At 37.3% G+C, this 14,548-nt stretch overlaps 1 protein-coding gene across 1 annotated transcript; it reads left to right on the forward strand.

Moving 5' to 3' along the window:
- Positions 1–2,126: 2,126 nt before the first annotated feature.
- crkl (v-crk avian sarcoma virus CT10 oncogene homolog-like) lies at positions 2,127–8,497 on the forward strand. Its single transcript, XM_043221386.1, has 3 exons — positions 2,127–3,260; positions 4,480–4,951; positions 6,781–8,497. The coding sequence occupies exons 1-3, from the start codon at positions 2,950–2,952 to the stop codon at positions 6,913–6,915; spliced, it is 918 nt and encodes a 305-aa protein (XP_043077321.1). The 5' UTR covers positions 2,127–2,949; the 3' UTR covers positions 6,916–8,497.
- Positions 8,498–14,548: the final 6,051 nt, after the last annotated feature.

The raw sequence follows: 14,548 nt of genomic DNA on the forward strand, positions 1-14,548 counted from the left end.
TATATATATATATATATATATATATATATATATATATATATATATATATATATATATATATATATAGTCACAGAAGTCACTGAATTACTAACTTTTATTTTCGTTTTCATATAAGTGCTAGAACTGGGGTGTGGTTATTAGGCAGACAAACCATGGGTGACATGTCAAATGAAAAACAATTTCCTTCCGCATTTTTCACGCACGGTTGAAAATTGGCTTCTTGCCCAAAGATCTCTGTATTTTTACTTACTGTAGTATTAATCTTTTGTCAATTGGTGGCATAATCAGTAACACTGGATGTTAATAGCAGGCAACTATTTGGGCATTTGTTTACAATGTGTGATTTAACAAGTTATTTTAGGGCCATTCTTGACAAAACCAATGCAACATTGAGCTGAATTTAGCATTTTTTGCATTGATGTTTGTTCTTGCCTGAACATTGAGCACATCTTGTGACTACTGATGATGCAGTATCCTCTAGTCTTGAAAGGTTTTAAGGATTCAGCGCATGTGTGTAATATTCAGAAATGTTTTCATTCATGCAAAACAATAGTCTACAAGGCCTTTCCCAGGTTCCCTAGTTTTAAAGCATTTTTTGGGTTTGATCTTAGACACTTCAAGCAACAGTTCATAAAAGCTTTGTGCCTTCTGACCTACTTTTTCGTGCTTGGGGGGTGTGTGTGTGTGTGTGTGCTTGAGTGGTGTCCGTACATATTAATTCCCACCTTGCAGGAGTGTTAAAAGGTTTCTCTTTTGATAACGTCAAACCAATTTGTTGCACCACTGATCCAACGAAAGATTTTGAGACTTGGAAATGTAAGGCATTATGAAATAAATCTGAATCTATTAACATTCGAGACTTGAGGTGACGATGTTGCCAGGCATTGCGCAATCTGGAGTTTCATCCGGCACTGCAACTATAAAAAGATGTTTGTTATTAAAGGAAGAAAAGGAAATAATCCTTGAATTTGGCAATTGTGTAAGATAATTCAGAATAATTCGTTTTTTCCTTTTTGAATTTAGGATGGTCAAATGTCTGAATATAATCGTCTCCTCTTTTATGCTGACCTTGACATACTTGGGTTAACAATTTAGGAAATGCAACACAATCCTTTTTTTCTTTGTATCCCGGGGTGTATTTGAATAAAGGCCTGTTCAAACCATAATTATGATTAGCATCCACACCAATGCACAATAATGTTGTTTATTTTTAAGTGCACTCTGCAGTTTTGCAGTCTGTCATTTTAAATATTCAGCTGGATTCTGATTGGCTGTTCATTTTTTTTTTTATTGCCATTGGTCAGCTGAAAAAAAGTGATAGTGAATGTTATGGGCTCTGTGCCTTTACAGCTGTTGTGTGGACATCCCAATTCTTATATATAAATATAACAATTATTAAAACTTGGTAGTTAAGACCAATAACAATTATATTATTAGCATCTACACCAATGCATGATAGCATTGTGCAGTCATGTTGAAAGGAGGGTGAATTCTGATTGGCTATCAATGTTTTATTGGTCATCAACTATAATTCTCACAGAAGAATATTAACTGTTAAAACCTTATTACATGTAATAAGATTATTATAGATATATTTGTGAAATTGTAAGGGACAAAAATCTTCTGTTGGTCAGCATAGCAAATTCACATGACTTGAAAATGAACGAAATCTAGATGGCTAACTTTTTTTTCATCCATAAGCCAATATTTTTATAGCGCAGATTACTATTGTCTTGTAAAATTTCCCAAAAGAACCTTGAACTGTTCCTAAAACAAACATTTTGAAGACTTTTCTGCGTTTGAAAAGTTCATTGGATGCTCAAGGCTCTTCATAGAACCACTGATGCCAATAAAGAAGCTTTATTTTTAAGAGTGTACTGAATAAAGTATTTTTACAACTCAACTGCCATGTCAACAACAGTTCTTCACACGAGACCTGGGACATCCAAAATGTTACCCCGATTCATAACACATAGCTTTTAAATGACCGTGTACACGAGGCTGTACAATCTCGTAGCCGGTGTCTTATATCTCTCATTGTCCGCGGTTCAGAACATTTGAAATGCCGCGCCTCTACACGCCACGCATTTTATTCTTCCTTTTAAGTAACAGCCGCCCGAGGCGTTCGTGACGGGTGATCAGACAGACCGGGAGCGCGCGCAGATCCGCCCTCCAGACGCCATTTCTCGGACGGTGTGGGGAGCTGAAGCAGCTTTTACACCAATCCTGGGAAGGAACGGCAAACACAACAAACAGAAATTTTAGTCCTCTCGGTCGTCTCGTGGCGTGGCGGCGTCGTGCCTCGTATAGGGGAGCGCCGCGCAAGGAGGGAAACTTTCTCTTGCCAGATTGTTCTCAGTTCGTTGTGTGTGAAGACGTGTTGCGGGCCGCCATTTTTGTTACAGCCCTCGAAGTCTGTTGGGAGTCTAAATAAGAGACAAAAACTCTTCCGCACTTTGGTGTAATACACGAAGAAGGACTCGCTGTTGGACGCGACCGACATACGTCGCCTTAAAACATGCAGAGCGATTTATTAACATATTATGGCGTTGTTTGCCTCATCTTGAGCGGACGGTGATTGAGGACGGCTAGCTGGCTAACGCGTTATATTGTCTCATAAGCTGCAGCTACTTTCACGGAAGAGAGAGCGGAAAGGGGAACTTTAATTCTAAATACGCGTTTTTGGGTTCGTCGCGAACTTTTGGGGTTCTTTAAACCTGTTCTAAGCCCGCCGTGATTCTCGTGTTGGTGGAAATTTAGCGATGCATCAAAGTTGGTTGACGCCAGTCGCAGCCTGTCTGGTCAAACGTCAGGTTGCGGTTCAGTAGGGCTGTCGGATCAAGACGCGTGTGGTCTTTTGCAAGAATAGGCGTTTGTCGTTTTAATTTATTCATTGTTTCCATTTTTGCTTTTTCGAATTCGCCTGCCACCGTTGTATTTTGAGCAAACATGTCGTCTGCGCGGTTCGACTCCTCGGACCGAACCAGCTGGTATTTCGGGCCGGTTTCGAGACAGGAGGCGCAGAATAGGCTACAGGGACAGAGACACGGGATGTTTTTGGTGCGAGATTCCTCCACCTGCCCTGGTGATTATGTACTGTCAGTGTCCGAAAACTCCAAAGTTTCTCACTATATCATCAACTCTTTGCCGAACAAGAGATTCAAGATAGGCGACCAAGAGTTTGATAATCTACCTGGCCTTTTGGAGTTCTATAAAATACATTATCTGGATACGACCACCCTGATAGAGCCAGCACCGAGGTAAGAGCTTCATTTCGTTTGACATGAATCGCATCGTACACCCCTCTTCTCATCATTTTCCCTCCCCTTATTATGGCAAGCCGTTAAAACATTTATCAAATCTGACTAGGATCTGTTTTATGCCATTGGTTCTCGTTAATGTAGTAGATTTAGTGAATTTCAATTTTACCAATGACACTTTATTTTTTGATTCATAGTTCTTGATGCTAGTTCTTGTAACTAGTGCTGATGAACTAGTCATCATTAGGTGCGTTTAATTGTTTTAGTTACTAGTACTTTTTATTAGTGCAGTTAAGGTAGGGTGACCAAACGGGACATTTTCATAGGGCACATCCCTGCCAGGGCTTCTCTAGTGCCTAAAATATCCAGGATTGGGCTGTTTGCTCTGTGCACATTGATCATTCTCTACTCTCTGTAGATTGTCACAGCAGACGGCTCCTTATGCTTTCAGATCACTGTCAGGTACTTTCTCACACGCCACTGGTTGATTATGTACAGTGGCTGCATGTTATTTGTCGAACTATGGATGTTTTAGGCAATATAAAAATCCTGGCCAGGACGTGTCTCATATAAATGCAACATATAGCCACCCCAAATTAAGAAACTGCCCATAGTGGCAATAATGTACTTTTATGTTGTTACAAGTAGTTAAAAGCCTGTTTAATCTTGTGATTTTTATTGATTATGGTATGAGGATGATTTTTGCCAGTTTTGCACGACCATCCAAAATTTGCATTATAGTAAAACTTAACCAGCTAAAACTAATAAAGTACTGATTACTGTTGGCTTGCATGCGAGCGATTTATAAAATACTAGTAACATAAAATAGGTGTTACTGGTTTTAATAAGTAACTGTTAAAACGGCTTGCCATATCTTTGGTTTTCTTAACATGTATTCTTATCCTCAGATTATTGTTTTGTCAAGATGATCAGTTTTTAACATATCTGTAAATCCCCTGAATTTTTCTTCCTGTATGTTTTGAAAATGTTCTCATTGAGCTATGCAATAAAAAGAAGTGTAGTCATTAAAGATACCAGGAAGTTAACTGTACATGTGAAAGTGCACATTCAGTTGTGGATTGGACATTACAGAAGACTAACCGCTTAGCAAGAAGTGGATTTAAGCATTTCCCTTTTGAATGTTTGAATGTGCTATTTAAAATCCTCCTTTTGTTGTTTATTATTAAATCCTAAAAATTCTTTCGTCATTGTAATACAGGTACCCCAGTACCTCTCTGCCCAGTGGTCCGATTCAGCCATCCGGGGGCCTAGGAGATGAGAACCAGGAGTATGTCCGGACTCTTTATGACTTCACTGGTAGCGATGCTGAAGACCTTCCTTTCAAGAAGGGCGAAATCCTAATTATTCTAGACAAGCCTGAGGAGCAATGGTGGAGTGCCAAGAACAAAGAAGGCCGAGTAGGCATGATTCCCGTTCCCTATGTAGAAAAGTTGGTGAGGCCTTCACCTCATCCCGGTCAGCCCGGCCACGGTTCACGTAATTCCAATAGCTACGGCATCCCTGAACCAGCACACGCCTATGCTCAGCCTCAGACTCCATCGCCCATTCCTCCCATCACACCCGGCGCTGTCATCAACCCACTGCCTTCCATGCAGAACGGGCCAGTAATGGCAAAGGCGATCCAGAAACGAGTGCCATGTGCATATGACAAGACTGCCTTAGCGCTGGAGGTAGGTAGCTAAATTATGGATTTTCATAAACCAAAATTTGCCAAGCCAAGGTGAATCTTTTATTGATCAACAGCTTCATGCCAATTAAAACCCATATTATCATCCATTTCTTTCAGTTTACTAATTACTAAATGTTATTCAATAAGCATGGATTTTTGCTGGTTGATCTATTGGTTGATTTATAGCAAACGAAGATACTGCCTTAGACACCTAATGAAGCCATCTCTCCGTAGTTTATAAGACTTAACTGATGCAGTGATCACACATTTTATCCTTCACTACTTTATATCAGATGCTGCTGATAGCATGGAATGTGAAATGACAAATATTCTCTTTTGATGACACGCATGTCAGCTCAGTTCTGTGTTTTGGAGGGATTTTCCTTAAGACAGATCTATTGACCTGTTTGAGAAAAATGCTTTAGGCGCAAATAAAACTTGCTGTCGTAGGTGTTTGTTCCTGGTCTCACTGACTTACGATTTTTAATGTTACACTATTTGCATATACTTCAAATTTTTATAGTTTGTCACGTCTCTAAACTCTCTCCACAGTTACTGATTTTTTGAGTGGGGAGGCTCTATTTTGTGTTCAATTCAGTGTAGAGTTTGTTGATTTTGTTCAGTGTCTAGAATGAAATTCCATACTTAGTCATTGCACCTGGCAAGTTCCAGCACTCCTCTATCCGTTTCTACATGCAAGGCCTTGTCCATTTGTAGAAAACATTACATAGGCTATGTCTTAGTCAGCCTGAGAATGTGTAAGTTGATTCAGGTAGGTGCAGGGAAAAGGTGGGGAAGCTCACGGATGTAGGTTTTCTATGTCTTTTGATCCCATTACATATATTTTTCTGGATGTTTTTGTACATACGTTTTCTGTCTTTCTTATGTATGGAAGCAAGGATTATGACACAGTTTTTTATGGCCTAAAGCAAAATAGTCTGATTTAGAGCAGCTATTTCAAGCAATTTGGGAAAATGAAGCATGTTTGTTAATATGCAGAGTACTGTATGATTCAAAAGAATCATTTTATAACGCTTAACATGCTTCAATAATGATTTTAGATAAGTGGTATCTCTATACTAGTGTTGTCAGAAGACCCTGTACTTCAGTACCAAGTACCCGCTCACCTCGGTTCTTGACACGTACAGCCCCATGATTTCCGCGGTGCAGAAAATGCTAATTAAATCTCAGAATCAGGTTTTAAAATTTTATGAAGTCTACAAGACTAGTATCTGTAAATATTAAACTGCAAAACTGTTCTGCGGGTCTCAGTGTGAATGAATGAATGAATGGATGGCAGAGGCGTGCAATTTAGTTTTCTACATACATTGAAGCACATGTGACATTTGCTGGGATTTCAGCATCTGCCATCTCAATGAGGACATAAATACATAAACATCATCTCCAGAACTGCTCTGAGAGTCATTATTGTACATTTTACCATTTCACTTAAATAAAATCAGCGTCATATCACAGAGAAATGTATTCACGGCAATCCATCAAAATAATAGTTCAGTTTAGACTTAGTGCCAGAAATATATTACTGTTATTTGGAATAATATATGTGATGGGCTACTACTACCACTGTTGTTTAAAAAAGTTACAGAATACCGACATTTTGGTACTGTGATAACACTCTGTACTGCTTTATGCACTCCATATATTACATCTGATTTCTGGTAGGCCGGACACAATCTTTTCCACAGGCTTTCCCTGAGTTTTATAGATTAGGGTTTAAGAACCCAATATTATTTTTCTCTCAATGTTTTATTTTCTTTTCTAAGACCTGTACATTGTTTTACAATTAATCGTTTTGTTTTTCCCTTGTAGGTGGGGGACATTGTGAAAGTGACTAGGATGAACATCAGCGGTCAGTGGGAAGGGGAGGTAAATGGCCGGAGAGGTTTATTCCCTTTCACCCATGTGAAAATATTGGACCCCCAAAACCCAGATGAGAGCGAATGATCTGGGCCGTGTGCTGTCAGCACCCCTTCAGCTCGCCGGCCGCCCCATCAAGTCACCACCGGTATTACGCTTGCCTGCCTTGGGGCTCCGCCGTGGCGCATTTCTCAAGCAAACCATTTGCGTGGCTTCTGACTGTTTACAGCTCCCGAAATCAAACGGTTCTTAATCCCCCCTCACCTGGTTACAGGCGAATCAGTATTTTTTTTTTGTTTGTGTGCGCGTCTGCCCTTAATATTGTTTTGTTTCCACACATCGGCCAGCTGTACCTGTGACAAGGTGAATTGAGGCCTCCAACATAACCCGAGCCTTCTTGCCACTCTCCTGCAGTTTTCTGTCTTTTAGCTTTGACTTTTGCCAGCTAAACTATGTTGTGTTAAGAAAGGGAAATTAGGTTCATTATATCCGTTTTGATTGAAAACTGTTCACCCAAATCCGATCTTTTATATAGTCGTTCGTTACATTTAAACAGAATCCAAGTGATACTGATCTGACTTTTGGTAACAGCCATGACTTGAAGATTTTCAGTGGCAGGTTCTTAGAGTAGCAACAACCGCACCACTCCTCCTGATTGACTCACCATTTAGTCTTTTTATTTTCTCTGCTAGTATGTGGGACTAGTCTACTGTAGCCTTTTTATTTGTGCCATAATAAATTATCTGTAAATTGCAGTAGTAGTGTAGCTAGATGGTTGTGGCTAGACTCTCGGGGGATCTTTTGAATGGTGAAGGGCTTGCCTGTGGAGCTTTTACATTCGATTGTGATGCCTTAGATGCGAGATCGGCTCTGGGGAGAGTGAAACGCACATCAACTATTCCATTGGACAAGCTGGAAATGTCACCTGTGCAATCATGAGCTCATCTCTCGAGGACTGGATTCAGTGTATTGATTGTCCTACTCAGTAAAGGTGGCAGTAAAACGTTTGGATCTTGCTCCATTTCATGAGCGTTACCGCACATCACAAGGTCTCTAGTTTTTGCCCAGTATGATTCAGTAACCTGATATAAACATGACACTTAGGTTTTGTCCATCTGTAATCAGTTTCTTTTATTAGCCAGGTGTTACTGTGTGTTGAAATAAACTGGCGTTTTCTAAAAAGGGATTTTAAAAGCCTGCTGGTGGCCTCTGCATGACCTTCTGGCCAAGAGAGATTTCTCTCTCTTTGGTTAAATGCTGCTTCATGTCATGTCTTTTATTTCTGTCTGTTGATTTCTTTCTTTATTTTTTCAGTTTGAAATTTAATTCACCTTTGTCTGGTTTACATCCCTAGCATCAAGTTAAGGCTAAACATCCATATTAAGCAATAGACCAACCCGTATCTTTTTAGAAATGCTCAAATAATTTAAGTTTCAAATACATGAACTTTTTTTTTGTTTTGTTTTTTTCCTAAGGCTTTAACAGTATTACTGTTTATCGTTTCACATTACAAAATATCCATGTGGTCTCATTCGTTGAAAATGAAAATTTGTGCCTTTTATTTTCTTACATCATTTACATGTGTTAATAATATTTCCCATGGTTAACACCCGTGCTGGTATTACCCATTATGTACAGAACGAGTAAATAAAATTTATGTCTACTTCTCTGTGAGTGTATGACCAACTTTCTGTGTTTTATACGTGCCATGATTATGGAAAAGTGGAAAATATTGGGAAATATAATTGAATATAATTCTAAAATGCTTTGGGCATTTACATAGTAAATACTATTTTTTTTCATTAGTTATTATGTGGTATTGTTTACATCCAAATTTTGAATATTGCTACCCCACGTACAATAGGAAATCCTTTTTTTTTTTTCTACGTTGAATCCTAAAATAAATCAAGTTATCGCAAATGTCTGCTCATGAATTCTATAAATTTACAGAATAGTAAAAATGTCAGCATTTTCTCATCAGATTTTTCAAATTCGCTTGAATTTATTTTTGATATTGAAAGTAACAGTGAGTATTTAGAAATGTTAGTGACTTTCAAAGGTAGCCATTCTATAGCATGGAAAAATCAATAACTGTCATTTGCCAACATACTTTAAAATATATCCTTTTAATCAGCATGAAAAATGTACTAATAAAGGATCGAACAACTGGAGGGAAGACGATGACAAGATTTTTATTCTTGGGTGAATGATCTCTTTAAATAGAATAGGAACTCCGTAAACAGAAGTTCAAGTATCATTCTGGAGTCCTAAAGTGGGTCATTTCAAAGCTTCTGTTTCTACAGACATTTTGTTCAACCAAACTGTGACGTAACAGCCTGTTTAGAGAGTATCTGGAGCAAGAGGTTGGTTACTCCATCTCGCTTGAATTTTTTATTAGCACAAGTTGTGATTGTGACTGTGCCCTAGAGACGAGACATAATTAAAGAATTTTAATGAAGTGTCCAAAAAAAGAAACCCTGTGCTATGATGACCTAGAGAAAGTTATGAAGGTCAAGCTTTGCTTTTTTCGGTCAATTAGAGCCCTTCTTTTCGACTGTTTGTGTGTGTGACCTTGATCTCTTGTATGCGTCCACATAATTATTACAACAGTTCAAATGTGATTTGATTCAAAATGGGTTCCTCGTGACTCAGGTTCTTTTCACAAGTATTTGCTTGTGTTTTCTATGGATTAATGATGCCAGTAGGCATTAGCTGTTTGAGAGCACCGTGTAGCAACTGGTGACAAAGGAATATTCCAGGGAAGTTTGTACACAACAACCTGGAGGATATTCAAAGTTAAAGTGTAATTTCTTTGCCACTATATAACAGCTACTTATTGGACTCCAGTCTGTTTGAGAAGCTCTATTGTTTTTTACATCTGTACTGTGATGAGTCACATTTACAGCTAAATAGATTACAAATCTTTTAATTCTCATACAAAACGGGTGGCTCCCAGCTAGAGTAAACTTTACACTGATTTAAACTGGACCAGACTGGTTTAAGTTAAAAGAGTGACTAATCGGCGTAACAACCTTTGTTGAGTCAATGTGAATTATGAAAGATGGGAGGAATTAAATTCTATTATGGCGTAGAAATTACTCACTTGACCTTAAAAGCGGACTCGGTTTCAACTATAGTACTAAAAAAATCATTTAAAATGAAGTCACCTACTTATAGAAAACTTATAAATATAACTAAATATAACTATTATCAAACGCCGGGTTGTTATTGAGACGCATTCACTCTTTAAAGCCAGCTAGTTGTTATTTACAAGGCATCGGCTCATGGGTTTCAGATGATGGTGTTGGTTTAAATATTCTTATAAACAGGTGCAGATAGGTTTGACAGCATCAAACCGTTTCCCAGGACTGTGCATCTGATTCGGAGGCCTGACAGACTGCAATGGAGGAGCTAAAAATAAAGCAAATTGCGCAATTGTTGCTGGGCTTTGATATTTATCGACTGATGTTTATTTTAGGAAGCTTGTAGAGGGAGAAGTGCACTTTATGTCGGTTGAATCGGAGTCGCAAAAGATTAAATTAGCATCGCATCAATATCAGATCGGTTTTGCTCGTTGTATGAGCAAAGCTTCAGATTAAATAAATTATTTGGTTGAAATCTTTTAAAAGTTAAGCAAACTGAGTTAGTTTTTTCTTCAGAACATATTTGGAAAAATGCATTTCGTCACTTGCTCACCAACAGATCCTCTGCAGCAAATGGGTGCCGTCAGAATGAGATAAAAACGTCACAGTAATGCACAAGTAATGCAGATCATGCCAGTGGAGCGAAAAGCGGCATGTGTGTAATATATCTGTTTTTAACCTTAAACTGTTTCTTACACCTGGAGAGAAATACTCACAAATTCGAGCACAGCTAAACAGTCCAAAACTGTTTTAAACAAATATGTTGGTGAATGTAAGAGGAATGAATTGAATGTTATTATGCACTTGTATTTGTGCCAGATTTATTGCTTTGAAGGCTGATTTATGATTGATTATATTTGGAAAACACTGGTTCTGGATTCGACACCATGCACTTATGTAATGCATGACATGGAAAACAAAAAAAACAACAAGAAGTGAATATATAAAGCATATATAAGGCATAATACAAGACAGTAACTCTCAAATGAGGTTAACTTCAAGTCCTCTTCATTGAGTTAAATTTGCATAATTAAATGTGATATCGCCCATCAGGATTGATGGAAATTGATTTGTTTTGAGAATCGTTGCGGTGCTACTGAAGCAGGGGTCGATGAAGGCCCATTTCAGCCCATTACCAGCTTGTCCCAAGGATAATTCTGCTGCTATAGATTGAGTGGCTGGCTTGCTCTTAAAGTGACAGCCCCAATTTAATCATAAAATGGCATTTAAAATACGAAAGATTAAACATAAATATGTGCTCTATAATCGCTTTGCATCACAGTTTCTTTTTTCTGTTAGGTGCTGCAAGGTAAGCCTCATCTCACAGAAAATCTGTGCATAAACAATCTGTCTGGATAGAATGGCAGAAGCACTGATGTCCTATATTTAGTCTTTGATTAGTCTCGGTCAGCTGAACCTTCACCACATCTGTTCAAGGTAATTATTAAGAACAGTTTAATTGGAACAACCAAGAAAGTACACGTTTTCCTAGCATTGTCTTTTTAAACACCTCAGATGTCAGCAAAATGTGCATTTATTGTCATTTTAATCACTCTGGTTCTCATTTTCTTATGTTAAAATACTTTTAAAATACCAAATGAATTGCAATCCTGTTGATGCTAAAACATCATAATTAGTTTCTTTAGCTGCTCTGACACACAATGAGAAACGCTGGCAAAGTATATTATTTAATCATCACCCCTGCTTCTGCTACAGAGTAAACGTTTGCAGAACATTGTCTTTGTGTTGTCTAAATCAATCCTGATCCCTTCCAGAATCTTCACGCTCCCATTTGGGAGTGCTGACAATTAAACATTTACAGGACATACGCCACTGCCTTCTGCTGTGGAAATGAGGCCATGTTGAGTTATAGTGACTCCCCACTGGCTCTCTGTGGGATCTGGGTCAGATATAGAGTCAGAACCGGGGCTTCATTCAAGCCCCAGAGATCGTGCTCATCTCTGCTTCTTTTCTATACCCTGTGCCCTCATCTAATAAGAAACTGAAATGAGGATAATGTTTTAAAATCAGCAGGTTTAAAGCACTATTATAATACTTAATCTGCATCCTGGTATTGCAGCTCAGTACATTACATAGCCAGTAACCTCAGTGAACACAGACCACTTAATAATATGCAATAACATGAAACTAGCATCAATAACTGACAGCATCATCATGACTTGTAAAAAACTTTATCCTATAAAAAAGTCTTAATCTGAGCATAGCAGTTAGCCTGGGTTAGTAAATATAATAAGAAGTGGAGATAATAATAACTTAAAAATAATTTAATGTATGCCCCTTTCCATAAATCAATGATACTTTACAAGATACAATGGCGTCTTATTTTTGTACTCAATTATTTAAAAACAAGTAAAAAAAAAAAAACAAACCACAGCAACATTTTTGAGACTCGTTTTGATACGTTTTCAAGCAAAATTTCAGAATTGTGTTATAATATGAAACGTTTCTCTTTTCCCGCTCACGAGTAAAACAAAATCTAGACTCGTGATTCTCGCGATATTGCAACAACAGGATTAATCTTTTAGAAATAGCGCCATCTATTGGTGAAAAAACCCCGCTCCAGTCAGGATTACTGCAACACGAAATACCTGTTTGCATTAAGTCTCGACAAAACGTTGTTAGACGTATAGCTCATGTCCATGCTTAGGTAAATCACAGCGTGGTGAACGTTATTTTCAATTCTCTCTTCTCCCCAGCACCCAGACGCTATCCGCAGCGCCCAGTGACCCACAGGCACGATCAATCAATTAATAAATCAGACATTACAAAGCTATGGACATCTGCTTTTACCAGTGGCTGCCAACAGAATTTCTCTTTAAACGAGTAAGGTGCCTGAAAATGAAGATAAATCTTTTACTACACCTATTTAGCAATGCTTCTATACAAGCTATCATGATTAGCGATTTTTTTTATTAGCTGTGTTTTCATCTCTACTTCTCTATATGATATATCTACATGATAATTTATATTAGAGTGAGTTATAAACTATGAAAATAAATAAAGTTATAAACTAAGTGAACGGTGGAACTAAACGTTGCTGAGTTATTGAACTAAACGTTTTTTTGTTTTGTTTTTGTCTTTTATTTTATAGAATCTGTCTTTCCCACAGGACTGAAATCTGATACATCTGAGGGAAAGGGAAAGACATCACAGAAAGTTATTTCCAAGAATCGGCTCACCAGAGCGACATGTAGAAACATCTCACCCCTCCTGAAGAAACCCTAACCCAGAGAGCAGGAATTCACTCAGTGCCTGAGGAGAGCAAGAATGTCTCCACCTATCAAGAACAGTAGGACATTTCGGCCACAACTTACCGCGAAAGTAAGATTTTAAGAGGAAGGAAGAACTGTTGTGTTTTTCTCTGTGAACAATAACCTACAAAAACATCATCGCTCGCACGAATTTACGGTGGTTAACTGGCTGACTTTAAAAACCAGAAAATGTTTTTGGCCAAACATTTAGTTTTATGAGACCCAATCTTATAAACAGGGGTAAAAAGTTCATTTTTAAAGACGGTCAAGTAGACATTTATTGCAATTGGGCAGATGCCACTTCTCGTTGCTTGCCAGTTTACTGTCATTTGCCGGTATTTGTTTTGGCTCTGTAGTTCACGATTGCCCTCTCCGTAAACCAAGATTTCACAAATAGGTTTGGAATAATACATAAAAATAAAATGTAGAATGAACTCACTCCCAGTACTTTTCTGCACTTTTTCCATGGCTGATCAGAATGTTGTGTAATACTATAGGTTAACCGTTAGATGGCAGTATTGAGTTTTATGATTTATTGAAGCTGTTTGGAAACCCATATTTGTAGGGCAGTTGTGCCATTGCACCATGTTACTGTTTAACAGTATATTGCCATGAATACATACTTTGCCCTTTGTAGAACTGCATTTAAAAGTGCTGCATTTGCGTTTAAACTTGGAGCGCTCACTAATATCTTATTTGTGTCTTATCTTGTATCGTAAATTATGTTTAGGATTTAGATTCTGGGTGGCATTTCTACACTAAACCAGCATAAATTATATTTATAAATGATGTAAAAATGTATATAAAATAATAATAATTAATATAAATGTATGTATAATTGTATAAATCATTTTGTATCATATCATGTCAATATCATGTTTTTATTGTATTTTATTTTTATATTATTATTATTATAATTTTTGAATCTAGTCAAAATATCCCAACTGCATTTTGATCAGAAATAATTGGGGTGCACAATAACGATTTAACAATAGAATAGAGTTATGTATACATGTGTGTATATATATATATATATATATATATATATATATATATATATATATATATATATATATATATATATATATATATATGCAGACTACTAATCCTTTGCTTTAAATAACAAAGCAAGAGAGAGCTGGATAGATTACTTACAAATTGTAATACATTATTAAATGTTATTATCTTATTATCAACAGCATGCATTGAACTGCATTAAACTTTATACTACGTTACAAGTTTCCATAAATTTTACAATTAAATTAAATTAAATTACATTACATTTAATTACAAGTACTTAATTTT

The sequence above is a fragment of the Puntigrus tetrazona genome, chromosome 21 (assembly GCF_018831695.1).
Source record: "Puntigrus tetrazona isolate hp1 chromosome 21, ASM1883169v1, whole genome shotgun sequence".
Lineage (NCBI taxonomy): Eukaryota > Metazoa > Chordata > Actinopteri > Cypriniformes > Cyprinidae > Puntigrus > Puntigrus tetrazona.

Coding starts and splice junctions, on each gene's coding strand:
- crkl (XM_043221386.1), top strand. CDS start 2,950: ATGTCGTCTGCGCGGTTCGACTCCTCGGACCGAACCAGCTGGTATTTC. Junction 3,261..4,479: donor CTGATAGAGCCAGCACCGAG/GTAAGAGCTTCA, acceptor ATTGTAATACAG/GTACCCCAGTACCTCTCTGC. Junction 4,952..6,780: donor AGACTGCCTTAGCGCTGGAG/GTAGGTAGCTAA, acceptor TTTCCCTTGTAG/GTGGGGGACATTGTGAAAGT.